The sequence below is a fragment of the Elephas maximus genome, chromosome 8 (genome assembly GCF_024166365.1).
Source record: "Elephas maximus indicus isolate mEleMax1 chromosome 8, mEleMax1 primary haplotype, whole genome shotgun sequence".
NCBI classification, from domain to species: domain Eukaryota; kingdom Metazoa; phylum Chordata; class Mammalia; order Proboscidea; family Elephantidae; genus Elephas; species Elephas maximus.
Genome location: NC_064826.1, coordinates 63,820,056 through 63,835,998, shown reverse-complemented (window position 1 = coordinate 63,835,998; position 15,943 = coordinate 63,820,056). Strand labels below are relative to the sequence as shown.

Genomic DNA, 15,943 nt, shown 5'->3' with positions numbered 1-15,943 from the left:
ACACACACATATACCAGTTGCCCTCGAGTCGATTCCGACTCACAGCGACCCATAGGACAGAGTAGAACTGCCCCATAGGGTTTCCAAATAGTGCCTGGTGGATTCGAACTGCTGAGCTGTAGCTCTTAACTACTACGCCACCAGGTTATAGATAATCACATATATTTAAATTTCTAATATACTCCAAAGGCTCTACTGTCATGAGCCCATGAATTTAATACTCTCTTGGTTCTTCAAATTCGTGGACTTCGGGCTTTCAAGACGTGGTCTCAAGCTTTGAAGGTGATGCTACAAGTTGGAAGGCTGTGCAATCACCCCCCAGCTCATTTCCCTCTGGCTTGTGGATTTCCCATCGCTGACACAAACGCACCATTTGGTCCTCCCCGCCCCACCACCGGAGAAAGTTTGAGAAGCAAGTTCAACTTGGTGGGAAATTCTTCTCCCCCCGCACACACTTTCCAGCTCCCCGGCGGCGGGGTCACAGCCGGCCAGGCATGAATCAGCCTTTTGCCAGGGACTGCGTAGAAGCGCGCTCCGCCCCGTCGGGGGTCGGGAGGACGCTCACCGCACATAAAGGGAGCGCCCAGGACGCCAGCACCCAGTTCGCCTCGGGGCTGGACGCTGTGCCCCTCCTCCTGGCCGGAGCATTCTCGGGACACCTTGCCCTGCGGGCCAGTCGGACGTCGGCACCATGGAGCCTGCTGGCCCGATGGGGCTGCTGATTCTGCCGCTGCTCCTGCTGGGGACTGCGCTGAGGGGTGCTGCCCAGGCACCGGCAGGTATCTAGCCCCGTCGAGAAGCCCCTATTTCCATGTGGCTTCCTCCCGGCCAGGCGGGGAATGCGCTGCGGACCAATGCACCCCTTGCGCCCGCGCTTTTGGCCCCTTTTTCTCCAGGCTCCTGCCGCGCACCCTGCGGAGCCGTGGGAAAGGGTGACTTGCTCCCAAGTTTGCACTTTCTCTCTCGGAGGCGGCTGGGACAGAACTTCCCTCGATGTCTCTCCTTCCCAGGAAGTGTGTCTGACCTCCTTCCCTCTCTTTTGCTCTCCTCTGACCCACTTGTAGGCAATAATGCGGAGATTTGCCTGCTGCCCCCGGATGAAGGGCCCTGTCGAGCCCGAATCCCCAGTTACTACTACGACAGGTACACGCAGAGCTGCCACCAGTTCATGTATGGGGGCTGCGAGGGCAACGCCAACAATTTCGAAACTCTGGCGGCCTGTGATGAAGCTTGCTGGAGGATAGAGAGTAAGTGATAGCCCGCATGCACACTGGCAACTCCTGCGTCGTGCCTTGCACAGAGGGGCTTGTAGTAACTCAGCTAATGTTCCAGATCCTAGTTTCTACAAGTAAGTTTTAGCCCGAATTTTCTCCCTGGTGGCGTAGTGGCTAAGTGCTACGGCTGCTAACCAAAGGGCCGGCAGTTCGAATCCTCCAAGCGCTCCTTGGAAACTGTACCGGGTAGTTCTACTCTGTCCTGTAGGGTCGCTATGAGTCGGAATCAACTCGACGGCACTGGGTTTGGTTTGGTTTTGGTTTTTCTCAAGTGTTAAGGTAAACCTCAGTGGTATTGAGTTTCCTAAAAGTAATCACAACTTTACAACCACTTACATACTTCCTCTTGCCTGAGTGACATTTGTCATAATTCAATGCCAGTGTGAACTCAGGGAAAGATTTGTTATTTCAGTATAAGGCACAAAATATGCAAAGGTATAATGTAAGTGCAAGGTAAGTGCTTCTCTGTATTTATCATTAGTTCAAAAGCTATGGTTTTTATTCTTCCTTGAGACCATCATTTCCTACTGTGAGTCATCTATCAGCCTGAGATACTTCCTGGTGGGTTTTATTATTAAACTTTGATTTAGTTCATAGTTCATTATAAACTTACCCTTTTTGCCCTGGAAACCAAACCTGTTTTGAGTTAGTTTAGGGATACAGTGGAGATTCTCATGATACTGTTTTTTGTTGCTTTTGTATTTTATTTTTATTATATCAGTGAAGACTTGTAACAGAACTTGGGTCTTAGTTTTTCAAGGAACTGAGCCAGGGGAAAATGCGTATTGATGTGAATAAGCTTTGGTTAACTTCATGTGCAAAAACAGAGAACATCCTGAGAGAAAAGAGTCTTTCCATTTGAACTTGAAAGATATTTCACAGCTGAATCAGGTCTGAGTACACTCTGTTAGAAAAAGCTAAGTCACTGGATTAATGGCAGTATTTGGGGATTTACTATCCTGGCACTAAATATATTTTTTTTCCCCCAGGTGTTTCTGAAAATACAGTTCAGTTTTGAGAGTTATAGTAAGACTAATTTTTGACTAACATTGTTTTATTCTCCTCCCTTTCCTAGAAGTTCCCAAAATTTGCCGGTTGGAAGTCAGTGAGAAACAGTGTAAAGGGTCCAGAGAAGAGTATTTCTTCAACTTAAGTTCCATGGCATGTGAAAAATTCACATCTGGTGGGTGTCAAAGCAATGAGAACCGGTTCCCGGATGAAGCTACTTGTACGGAATTCTGTGCACCAAAGAGAAGTAAGTATTATTTTTATAATGTTTGTATTAAATTTCTTTAGTAAAACTTTTGGGTGAAAAATCAATAATTTGATGTGGAGTTATAATTCTATATCAGTCTTCACCTACTGCCCTGTGAGGAAGTATTATCCTTGTTTTCACATGAGGATACAAGCTGGGAGACATTAATGACTGACCAAGCTCTTAGAGGTGGAGGGTGACAAAGCCATGATTCAATTTTTTGCTGCTGCTTTGGTGTTGTTTCTTTTGAACTATTTCTCATCTACTCAATTTCCACATAAAAATGTGTGTTCATTAATGAATGCCATGACTTTATGACCTCAGGTTTGTATGATGTCAATTGTAAATATGAGGTAGTGGAATATATATAGAGAGAGACTTGAGATGGTGCTATGAGTCAGAATCAACTTGATGGCAATGGGTTTTGAGATGGTGAAAACTTGGATAATTTCTTTCTAAAGCTTTTGGTTGGATTCCTGTATCCTTTAGTAATGTCAAATTGCAGCACAAACACATCTCTCTTTTCTCTTCTTCTCATTCCCTTCCTACCCTTTTTCCCCCATTGCAAGCCTTGAAACAGTGGGTTACTTGGGCAGTACTTGATGTTTTTGGAGAGAGATAATTCAGACATTTTTCCACATAAGCAGCAGAGATATATAGATAAATTTAAAAACACAGAAAAAACTCTCTTTGGCAGAGACTTTGATAAAACTCTCTAGCTATACTGTGCTGAATATGCAAAATCTTGAATTAATGGAGAGATGATGATTGCTGGTGTTTTTTTAAATTGTTTGTGTAGTTGTAAATGTTCCAGTAGCTGCTTGGGGTGACATAGTGGTTAAAGAACTCGATTGCTCACTGAAAGGTCAGTGGCTCGAACCCACCAGTTGCTCTGTGGGAGAAAGATATGGCAGTCCGCTTCCATAAAGATTTACAGCCTTGGAAACACCATGGGGCAGTTCTACTCTGGTCTACAGGGTCAGTGTGAGTCGGAATGGACTCAGTGGCAATGGGTTAATGGGATAAGAGTCGTGGGTGGTGCAAGTGGTCAAGAGCTTGACTACTAACCGAAAGATGAGCTGTGGAAAGGTCACAGCCTTGATAACCCTGTGGAGCACTTCTACTCTTCACACATAGGGTTGCCATGAGTTGGAACTGGTTTGGTTTTTGTTCATTCTTGAGTCGTAAAGGAAGGAATGCTGATTAAAAACTTTTAAAATAAAACTACCAATGCAGAAAGTTTACCAAAGCATGTCGTATAATACCTCTTGAGTCTTAGTTCATTTTTACCTAAACCTCTCTGGTTTGCTGGTTGAATTTCTTTTCACATTCAAAATGATGCGAAGACATCACTTCAGAAAGAGTTCCCTCCAGTTTATAAAAACTTAGAATTACCAAAACATATAAACATCCCTGAAATTTGAGGCATATTTTTTACATGACTGAGTTTGATATTTTGGTTTCAGAATGAGGCTTCTATGGGATTAGCTTTTCTTGACTCACTTCAATAATCATCACACTTTACTAATTCTATACTATAGAATTTGTAATTTTATTTTTCTCTTTTGTAAAGGTCCATCATTTTGCTACAGTCCAAAAGATGAGGGACTGTGCTCTGCCAATGTGACTCGCTATTATTTTAATCCAAGACACAAAATCTGTGAGGCCTTCACCTATACTGGCTGTGGAGGAAATGACAATAACTTTGTGAGCATGCAGGACTGCAAGCAAGTTTGCACAAAAGGTAGTGGGCTTTTTCTTATTCCATTTTCAAATAACTTTATAAGCAATTCACCAACAAAACTATATTTTTTCACTAATAGCACCTTGCCATTTCTAGACTACTCGTACATAAATACCACTTCGGAACTCCTTAGTTTTGTAAAAATGCTTACACTGGCTAGCTACAGAAGCTGTACCCTTGCGTTTTAAAGGTAGAATGTTGTTAGCTGAGTGTATAATGAGTCTACCCGACTTTATACTCATTAAAAATGAGATGAGGTGAACTGGTAAGCATGTTGGAAGTGATGATTTATAGTGACCCTACAGACTGGAGACGTACAGTGTTGATTGTTATTTTGTTGACTTTAGCCTTGAAGAAGAAGAAGAAGATTCAAAAACCTCTGTTTGCCAATAGAAGACCACAGATTCGGAAGAGGCAGTTTTAACCTTTGTTCCCGTCTGTGATCTGGTGCATGTTGAGCGCCTTGGTGGCGATACCGGAGGAACCAGCTGGTAGCACAAGGAAATAAAGCAGCTGTGATTTATTCACCAGTTTGGTTTTTTTTTTTTTTAATATTCACCAGTTTTTATTGATACAAGTTACGTGTTATATTTGTGTATTTTTCATACATAACTAGCAACTGTTCAAATGTGAATCTGTATCATTTTTAGGTTATGGTTCAGCTTTTTTTTTTTTTTTTAATGGGATTAAAATTTTGTAGTGCTTAAAAAAATAAATAAATAAATAAAAGCAAATGTGTTGACTTACACAGTTCCTGGGGCTGCTGTCCCTGATTTCAGAAGATAATAGCAACTGAAATAGCATAAGGCAAGATAATCATGTACTTTTAACATGTGTGGGCATAAAAAGGAGTGGCAAATACACTTCATTTTGCATTTAAAGTTGGATTATATTGTAGGTTCTGGGAGAAAAAGTTGCAGGTTTGCCAACACTTTAAAAAATATTCCAAGTACTATTATGTAGACACCACCCCCATTTGTATTGGGCCAGGTTGTGGTGTCAAGAATAAAACCAAAAACCCAAATCAGTCGATTCTGACTCACAGAGACCCTATAGGACAGAGTAGAACTGCCCCATAGAGTTCCCAAGGAGCGCCTGGCAGATTCTAACTGCTGACCCTTTGGTTAGCAGCCATAGCACTTAACCACTATGCCACCAGGGTTTCCGTCAAGAATAAGGGAATTTATTTAAAAGATAATACAGTAATTTTCTTGATTGAACTAAAAAGCTAAATTTAGTAAATTTATTAAAATTAGTAATGTTCTCCTCTGGAAAAAAAAAATGACTATCTGTATCTATCTATCTGGCTACTATCTGCCTCTATATACTTACTCATATACGTTTGTGTATACATATAGATAGATGTTTTTTAAATTTTTTCCTGTTGTTTGCTAAGACGTAATGGATTAGAGACCACTAACGTTAAATATTTTGTACTGTCTAAGGTGTTTACTGAGGAGCCCTAATGGCAAAGTGGTTTAAGTTCCTGACTGCTAACGGAAAGGTCAGCAGTTTGAAACCACCAGCAGCTCCTCTAGAAAAAGATGTAGCAGTCGGCTTCTGTAGAAATTTATAACCTTTGAAACCCTATGGGGCCACTCTGAGTTGGATTCGACTTGACTACAGTGGGTTTAAGGTGTTGATTTACATTGCACCAGAAACCATGCATGGATTTAAGAATTTAAATTCCACCAATAAATTACTCTTAATAAATATTTTCATTCCAGTGGAATAGTTTGTTTTCTTTCTCTGTGATAATTTCTTTTTTAATGCCTACATTTTCTTGGCAAAATTACCATGTTTAGAAGTATACCCGTCTGTCAAAGTATTTTCCCTTTGCTCCAGCAATCCCTCTTTTAAGAATCCTTCCCAGAGTTATTTTGACAAAAATACAAGTGATATATGCCTGAGGACATGCATTGATGTGGAATTTGGAATAGCTTAAGAATGAAAACAAACTAGATGTTCATCAATAGGGCATTGGTTGAAGAAATTATGAATGAGAAATCAGGAAAATATCTATATATGAGTATTACCTGATGCCCAGGATATTTTAAAAAAGCACTTGCAACCAAACCAATATTAAATAGTGGCATAGCTAAACACAGAAGGCAATTATGTTTGATTATTTCAAAACTGGTATTTTAACTACATGTCTTCTGGATGATATAATCTAAGATCAAAAAAAATCTGAACAAATCTGAAAATGTGTCAGTGTTAATTATATAGTCATTTTGAGTCTATCATAATACGGATACTATATGACACTATACAGTCTATAAGAAAATATGTTTACACTAGAAATATTAGTATGAACTCATAATCAAAAGTATGTGTGTCTCATCCTTCCGTTTAAAAATCCTTGGAGCAATGACAACCCAGCAGAAGTAAGTATACTTTATATCTAGGCTGTAGTTTCTAAATATTCTTTCTCACTAAAAGGAAGCAGGGCCCCTAGGAGAAATCTCTGAATCCAGGTCTCAGGCAGAAAATATATAAGATGAGCCTAGGTCATTTTATTCCAGAAAGCAAGGAATCTATCAAAGACTAATAAATCATGTCTAAAAAAAAAAAAAAACCATAGAAGATGAATGCTAAGGGTCTCCAACTAACCTAAAATGAGACAATGTGTGCATCAAATCAGTGACCCAAATCATCAAATATATAAAAATATATGAGTTCATAATTATACATAGACACATACACACAAACCTTGGTCATTTTTGAAGGTTGTTAGAGAATGATCTCATTACTTCGAAAACTTGATGAATAAACAGAAAGAAGGAAGCACTTATCCTATACTCTTTAATAATTGTACCATAGGGAAACAAAATAGTGTATGAGAGAAAATTATTCATACAAAGATTCCAGCTACTATGTACATTAAAATAAAATGTTAGAAAATACCTCTGCTGAAAGCATGCTAATGGCCATCAGTGGATGCTCAAAGCATGTGTGAAAGGTCGATGGGCAACACTATCATGGAGGAACCTGAACTCACTGATAATTTTAACATCATTAAAAGGGTGACAATAGACATTGATTCCTAATGTGAGGCAATAAGAAGTGTACAACTCTACCCATGAAGTGTTCTTGCCAAAAAAAAAAAAAAAAGAAGAAGAAGAAGAAACGTAGTCAAGCCTCTAAATCTCACTAATGTATTGCCAAATTATAAGGACATTTGGGATGAAGGAGCAAGTTAGAAGAAACTCAAGGAAGTACTAGAGGATGTAATCAGCCAAATCCATAATGTTGGCAACTCTACAGGACAAATGTCCTGGTTTCTCCAACAAATAAATGGAATTTAAAAGGGGGGAGAAAGGAGGAAGCAGTGACATTACAGACCATGAGACATAATTTTTTTTTTTTTTAATGTAGGTTGTCAAGCCTTTTTTTGGCTGAATATGCCTGCATTTATGACCATTTTCCATGTTTGAGAACAATTATAGCAGAAGGATCTTGAGTATATAATGGTTGTAGGATGAGTGATATATAGCCTTTGGGGATTCTGGATGTTTCTACACTCCATGGGAGCTGGATTTGGTATTTCCTGCCTTTTAATCCCCCGGAAGCCAAAGTGCTTAGGAAATCTTGAACTCAATTCCACTTATGTTTACACTCTGTCCAGCATGGATAGGAAGTAGATCATTTTGATACAACTGATCTAATGCCTCAAGCCTCTGCCAATCTATTTTAATGAAGAAATAAAGCTGGGTGCTGCAAATGATTGAGCCGAAAGGTTTCCGGTTTGATCCTTCCTAGAGGTGCCTCAGAAGACAGGCCTGGAAATCTGTTTCCAAAAGGTCACAGCCTTGAAAACCCTATGGAGCAATCCTACTCTGCACATGTAAGGTTTCCATGAATCGGAATCAACTCGCTGGAGACTAAGAAGAAGAACATTCAGCAGTCAAAGGGAAATTCCTTCTTACCACAATCAACTTGAAGACAAATCACTACTGTAATTTCACCAGACAACCTGATTAAAAGGAATGTCTCATTCTGTCACACACATACACACACACACATACACACACACACACATACATAGACACACATACATACACACAAAAAGATGGCTTTTAATAAGAGTCTTATTGAAAAAAATTACTCAGGACTATCACTCACATCTCTATGTACACACATTGCACGTTGTCACAATGTTCAACCATAGAAATGGAAATGGAGCTCCCAAAACTGCCTGAATCACAGTGCCCCCAAGTATCTCTACTATCTCCACCAACAGTCTTAGATTGACTCAGTGGCTGCAACAACAGGATCAAGCATAACAATGATTGTGAGGGTGGTGCAGGACCAGGCAGTGTTTCGTTCTGTTGTACATAGGGTCACTATGAGTTGATATCAACTTGACGACATCTAACAACAACAACGAAAAAAATAGAGTAGCATGCTTACGAAAATACCTTGCTGGGTACGGGAAGGAGAGCAAAAAAAAAAAAAAAAAATGTAGAACACACGTTATTTACATTAAAATACAATGATGTTGAAATTGTCATGAATTAAGATTGGTGTAGTATTGAAGGATCTGTCATCCCTGGAGAAGGACATCATGCTTGTTAAAGCAGAGGGTCAGAAAAAGAAGAAGACCCTCAGTGAGATGGATTGACACAGTGGCTGCAAAAATGGGCTCCAACATAGCTACTATTGTGAGGATGGCAGTGTTTCAATCTGTTGTACACAGGGTCATGACGAGTCAGAACCAACCCAACAACAACAACAACAGTATGGGAGGGAATGAGAGTGAGCCAGTAGCTAAAATGGTTGAGATGAGATGACCTAGCTGTCAGTAACAATGGGGACTAATGGATAATACAATATGATGACTTGGGCTTCATAATACAATTTTCTGGAGGGGAGGAGTACAGAAAAGGTAGAGAATAGTCTGAGAGGGAAAATGAGAACACCCATAGGACTCGAAGGAAAACCAGCTCTACTAGAGATGATTGAAGAGGAAGGCATATTTGCAGTGGAAAATTAAGAAAAGTTTGTAAGAAAATCAAGGGGATTTGTTGACCAGAAATTCTGTGGAACACAGTTAAGTTAGGGAGTGGTGAGAGAAAGAGACAGCACAGGGAATGTATTGTGCCTTACAGGGGTTGAACTTCCCCAAATATCACTAGACAACCAACCTGTTAATAAAGCGAAGCTAAATTTATTAGAACTTCATTTTTTTCAGTAAGGTAGAACAACACCTTGATAGACTCTTATCATCTCAGAGGGGGTTGTCAAAAGTGAGATGTTTACAGCACTTTGGAGTCTGGGATCAAGAGGTTTAATGTAGGCCTTTCAAGATGGGGAACTGACTGGGATAGGCAGCAATAGATTGAAATTGGTGAATGCAGCCGTGCGACCATCCTAAAAAGTGTGCTGATAAGTAAACTGTTATTTGGTAAACAAACTGTTTTCATCTATTGGAATTTCTGGAAGCAAAAGTGATTTTTAAAAATTGGTTTGTACTGTTATCGTTCTTGGGCAAAATTTTTCCGGAACAAACAACTGAATCATGTGGACATGTGTTATGTAATCTTATTCAGGTCATGTTGACACAGATGTCTTAGCTTTCATGGGAGCTAGAGTGTGAGGAGTAAGTGATGCCCTGGGAGACTGGAGCTTCTTGTGGGCCTGATATAAATCAGAGTGAAAACCTAAGGATACTCATTCAAGTGAATTCAAAGAAAATGGATTGAAGGAAGGTAATGAGGATGAGGCTGGTAGTGTTAGATGGGCTAGGTGTCTGGGATCCCTGTATGATGTGGGTAGAGGATGAAGGGAGATGTGGTCTTCATTCCCATGTCCAGGTTCATTCTTGACTCCTGCTTGGGGTGTAGTTTTTTAATGTCCCCTAATTTCGGTGTTGGTGAAGAACATTGAATATTTCATGGACTGCCAGGAGAATGAACAAATCTGTCTTGGAAGAAGTATAGCCAGAATGCTCCTTAGAAGTGAAGACGGTGAAACTTCATCTCACATACTTTGGACATCTTATCAGGAGGGATCAGTCCCTGGAGAAGGACATCATGCTTGGTAAAGTAGAGGGTCAGCAAAAAAGCAGAAGGCCCTGAATGAGATGGACTGACACAGCGGCTGCAACAATGGGCTCAAGCAAAACATTAGTTATGAGGATGGTCCAGGGCAGGCAGTGTTTCATTCTGTTGTACATAGGGTTGCTTTGACAACCTATGTACAGCTTTGACAGCACCTGACAACAACAACAACAATTCACTTTTATCTACTGGCAGTTCTCCTTTATGAGTATAAGGAATTGCTTTTCTATTCAGTGGTGTGTTTCTGTGTGTAATGATAAGCGGGTTTTGCATTTTATCCAATGAATTTTCTTCATACATTGAGAAGATCGTATAGTTTTCATCACTTAATCTTCAGAAAAATACATTAAAAATTCTTCTGCTATTATTTAATCTTGCATTCACACAACAAATCATATTTGGATTGGAAGCTTTTTTATATGCAATGCTGGAGTTGATTAGTTATATTTCACTTAGGGTTATTCTAACCATATGCATAAGATTGTTAGGTGTATATGTGGTGAACTGCAACTTTTATAATCATGGTTTTAAATTTTGTTCTTTCTATTTTTATTTATTTATTATTATCAAAGAAAAATGTTTATATTACTTCTACATTATAGAACTTATTGAGATTTTTCTTTTGCACTGCAGAATTTATAGGGATTTTGTTTTGTGATTTAATATAAGGCCAATTTTTTCATTGCTATTGGGAAGAAAGTATATCCCTTTCCTCTCTCTCTATATATAAAAAAATATACACATAGAAATATATATATAGAAATATGTATGTATTTCTTTTCTGAATTTGGTCAATTCTAGTTTCCCATTTTAAAATCTATTTTTAGTATGTTTCTGTTTTCTTGGCATCTTCTATAGTTTCTTATTTCTTAAGATCAGTATTATGTCATTTTGTGTATATTTATTATTATTATATTTTCATTGTGGATTGCAATCTTTCACATTATAAATTGTTCTCATTTGTCTCATTTGATCCTTTTGAGCCTAAGTTCTACCTTTTGTGATATGGGAATCACAAACCCAACTTTCTTTTCTTTTGCATTTTCCTGATACACCTTTTCCTATCCTTTATTTCCTCTCTGTATTTTCTGTATCTAATATTTTCTTTTTGATTCTCTCACTCTCTCTCGTTTTGTATTTGTTGTTATGGCTCTTTTCATTACGATTCTTAATGTCCTTTATTTTACTGCCAGTTAAAGCTATTTTTGCTGGACACTTAGCAATTATTTCTGGAATGATTTTTTTTTTCTTTACTTCTTTCCTGAGTTTGGTCAATTCTAGCTTTTCATCTTTCTGTATAGTGTTGCTATGAGTCGGAATCGATTCAACGGCACTGGGTTTGGTTTTGGTTTATATTTTGTCATTTCTAATCTGAGTTTTGAGTCTTTGATTTATGATGTGTTTTCTTGTCTGCCATTATGGACTCTGTATTTGAATATTGGTTTATAATTTTGGTTTGCTGCATTTTTTTAAAGAATATTTTCATCAAATGAAAAAATGGAGTCTTCCTTTAATAGTAAGCTTTATAAGGATTTTGCCTGACTTCCTATTCGTTTTAAAGTGTTTTGGATTTTCGTGGATCAGCAATAGCATGTTTTCCCATGGAACATTAGGAGAGGTTTGGGGGATTTACCAGATTTCTGAGTTCAAGAGAACGATCTTCTGTTGGTACAGGGAAGTAAAATGGAAGTAATAAAGGATAGTCTTCTTAAGTGCTGGTGTGTTTTCTACTTCTGTGATTCTTTTTACTTTCTATGAGACCCTTACTTTCCTCACTTTCCAGCCTCCAAGGAATATCTGCACCTTTTAGGTCATCCGACTCTACACCTTAAACAATGCTTCCCAAGATTGCCACTTCTGGCACTTCAGTTTTCTTCCCTCCCCCAAGCCACCCAATTCCCCAATAGCCACTTCATTGACCCACCAGGCCTCAGGCCCTTATTGGGGCAAAACTCTCTTTTTCCTGAAGTAATGTTATCTGTATTTCACCAACTCCAGGACCCTACTGCACTCTCCTTTTTTTTTTTAATACGTAATCTTGACATTATTTCCTCAATTACCTGTAAATTGAAATTTGTGTGTTCTCTTTCTCTCAGTTATATTCTAAATGTCAATAATGAGTGTTTATACTAGATATTCTTATTATCTGGATAGTCTTTGAAGAGTGTGCAGAGAGATTATTATTGAAGTGTCCACCATTTTCCTAGGGAAATTTGAAGTCCCAAACAATGTATTAAAATAACCTTTAAAGTTTTAAACACTTTGAATCAATTTTCTTTCTTTTTAACTTAATCTGATTATTTACATTCATATCTCTTAATGCACACACACAAAAAAAACCCCGCTGCCACAGAATACAAATTATACATTGGCATTACCTTCAGAGCCTAAACTCCTTAATCCATGAGTGCATTTATAACTTAATCTTACCTAGTATTTCGTGCTAATAGATTCTTCAGCAAAGACACAAGCTGATACGGTCTTAGGCTAGAGTTTTGAAATAGAGGCCAGCTGCCCCTCTCTGAGAATAAAATGGAGGTTAATCTTATATTAATCTTACATCTTTTGCTTAGATGGTTCTTTTGATATTAGATACTGAAGAGGTCTGCCCTTTGTTCTTATACACCCTCTCCTGGGAATTTTTCATTTGAATCACAGGACTATAATTCTCATGAAAAAATTGACATTCGGCATTATGTTTTCAAGTTAATCTTTTAGGACAACTTCATTTGACTCATAAAATTCTCCCTCTCTTGTTTTATGTAGAAGAGTCCACTTATAATTTTAAATTTAAGGATGTATTTTCAGTTTTTTTTTTTTTTTCAGTTCATTGGCGCTGGATAAGTGATGGCATATCACAAGTTTAATTAAAAAACAACTTCCTGTTTCAAATATAATTGGCAGTTTAAGTGAACAGTTTCCTACAACTTTTTAAAAATATTGCTTTCCATAATAAAATATGATAAAAATACTATTTTTGCACACTTTTGTGTGCAAATGTAATTTCTTATAACTAATACTAACCTAATTTCAAGATGTAGTGTTACGCTCTAAGACGTTTCAAAGTTATTAAGTCAGCAGTCCTATGTACTGTTAAAACAAACATTTTACTACTAAAGTCCAGCTATTTGCCCTTCTTAAAAAATAGTCAAATGATTTTTTTTTTACTTTCTTCTACAGGGATTTGTATAAGTTTTTGTAATAGTATCACAGTGCTTCATTTCTCTTTAAAAGTAATTTCCTCATGATTTGGATACACTGATATTTCAGGCGAACTTTAGAATCTGTTTTTCAAATTAAAAATGATCACTCCAGTTTTGGATTTGCATAATAACTACGTCTCCATTTGGAAAAGAACTTAGCATCTTTGGTATAAGAAATTCATTAATAACAAAATAGATGGTTAGTCTCATATTTCTATCTTTTAAATTTTATCAAATTATATTAAGTTTTTTTTTTCCTAGATCCTGCCATCAAGACAGAGCACTGGTGGCACAGTGTTTAAGAACTCAGGTGCTAACCAAAAGGTTGACAGTTCAAATTTACCAGCTGCTTCTTGGAAACCCTATGGGGTAGTTCTATTCTGTCCTACAGGGTCACTATGAGTCAGAATCAACTTGGTGTCAATGGCATTTTTTGTTTTTTACCACCTAGATATATGGGAGGTCCAGTACAAATCTATGAGAATCCCTTCACTTCATTTGAAGAGTTTAAGATTGCAAGGAGGCTTCTTCAGTCCCAAGTAATAGCTCTAGACATTCAGCTTCAGAGTTACAAAGAGTCGTCCTCTCTATTTATGGTTTTCATTTGTCCTTTTTGCAGTAGGATGCCCTACAACAACAATAATCAGGCAATCATCTTCACCTGTGTTAAGTTCTTATTCTCTGTGCTGTAACAGGGTTGTTTTGTTCGGCCGCTTGTCCAAATTGGTTGGTCCTTTAAAGGAACGTAGGACCACATTGAATCCATATCCTACTTTTTTATGTTGGAGCCAGGGATGCTCCTAACTCAGACATGCTCAGGCCTTATAGGCCCACTCATAGCTGCTTCTTTTGAGGTCTTCCTTAGAGGTGCTATGTCTAAAAGGAACCAGATATGTTTCAATCAGGACATTTCCCTTGCCAGTAATTTCCCAGGATCCCATCCTTTATTTGTTAACCCCTACTGAGATAAATGAAAATCCTCACAACTGGACCAATAAATAACAGGACAATAAATGGAGAAGAAAAATGACATCAACAATTTCATTCTACTTGGATTAGCAATCAGTGCCCATGAAGGCAGCAGTCAAGAAATCAAGCAATGTATTGCATTGGAGGAATCTGCTTCAAGAGACCTCTTTAAAGATTTAAAAAGCAAAGATATCACTTTGATGACTAAGGTATTCCTGACCCAAGCCATGGTCTTTTCAATCAACTCATAAGCATGCGAAAGCTAGGCAACAAAAAAGGAAGACAGAAGAACTGTGGTGCTGGCAAAGAATATTGAATACACTGTGAATATCAAAAGAAAACACCGCCTTAGAAGAAATACAACAGAATACTCTTCAGAAGTGAGGATGGTAAAACTTGGTCTTGCTAACTTTGGACACATCATCAGGAAAAGACCAATTGCTAGAAAAAGGATGTCATGTTTGGTAGAGGGTCAGTGAAAATTAGGGAAAACTTCAAGGAGATGGATTGACACAATATCAACAATAATGGACTCAAACATACTGACAATTATGAAGATGGCACAAAATCAGGCAAAGTTTCATTCTGTTGTGCATAAGGTCACCATGAGTCAGAGCCTTGTAGACAGCAACTAACAACAACATGGAGATAAAAAGCTGAGAGCACTCTCTTTCTCTACAGTGATGTTAGGTCCAACATTCTAAGGATGTCTATAAGTCCATGTATTGAACTCTCTTCCAGGGATAGCAAACATAAAGAGCTACCTATTTCCTTCAGAGATGAGTTATCTTTACTGTTTTAAAGAGTAAAAAAGGGAGGAAACACACATAGAACTCTCTGGTAGGTCATTCTCTCAGAATAACAGCAAATCTTCCCTAGGTAGAAAATTATTTATTCAAATATTTCATATTTAAAGTTTATTTTTCATTTTCTAAAAGTTTTGTTTTTCTGTTAATGGAACTATTTTATAAATCATACATTCTAACTGTAATTGCTGTTAAATTAGAAAGCTATGATTTTTGATATAGTTATTTTCTGATTAATCAAATAAATATTCTTACCTGTTAAAGTATTATTTCAGTTGTTTTTGATGTTTTGATTTTTTTCAGTCACAAAATTTGTAAAAACTATTTTTTTTCTTGCCTTGTTGCACTGTTTGAAATTTCCCGAAACAATGAAATATACCCATTGCCATGAAGTCAATTCTGACTCATAGCGACCCTACAGGATAGAGTAAAATTGCACCATAGGGTTAACAAGGAGTGGCTGGTGGATTTGAACTGCACACCTTTTGGTTAGCAGCTGTAGCTCTTAACCACTGCACCACCAGGGCTCCTCAATGACATATAGTAGTGGGGAAAATGAGCATTCTTATTTATTCCTAACTTCTGTGAACATAGCTTTTATTTCTCATAGTTAGCTATGCCATTGGCCAT

General features: G+C 37.9%; 1 protein-coding gene across 1 annotated transcript; it reads left to right on the top strand.

Annotated features, from left to right (window-relative positions):
- Window positions 1-564: 564 nt before the first annotated feature.
- On the top strand, window positions 565-4,823 carry TFPI2 (tissue factor pathway inhibitor 2). Its single transcript, XM_049894756.1, has 5 exons — window positions 565-779; window positions 1,065-1,247; window positions 2,350-2,529; window positions 4,103-4,273; window positions 4,621-4,823. Exons 1-5 carry the CDS (start codon window positions 692-694, stop codon window positions 4,695-4,697), a joined length of 699 nt encoding a protein of 232 aa, XP_049750713.1. The 5' UTR covers window positions 565-691; the 3' UTR covers window positions 4,698-4,823.
- Window positions 4,824-15,943: the final 11,120 nt, after the last annotated feature.

What these genes read in the sequence shown, in the direction of transcription:
- TFPI2 (XM_049894756.1), top strand. Translation starts at nt 692, where the DNA reads ATGGAGCCTGCTGGCCCGATGGGGCTGCTGATTCTGCCGCTGCTCCTG. An exon ending in AGCTTGCTGGAGGATAGAGA is followed by an intron (nt 1,248 to 2,349) that starts GTAAGTGATAGC and finishes TCCCTTTCCTAG; the next exon opens with AAGTTCCCAAAATTTGCCGG. An exon ending in ATTCTGTGCACCAAAGAGAA is followed by an intron (nt 2,530 to 4,102) that starts GTAAGTATTATT and finishes TCTTTTGTAAAG; the next exon opens with GTCCATCATTTTGCTACAGT.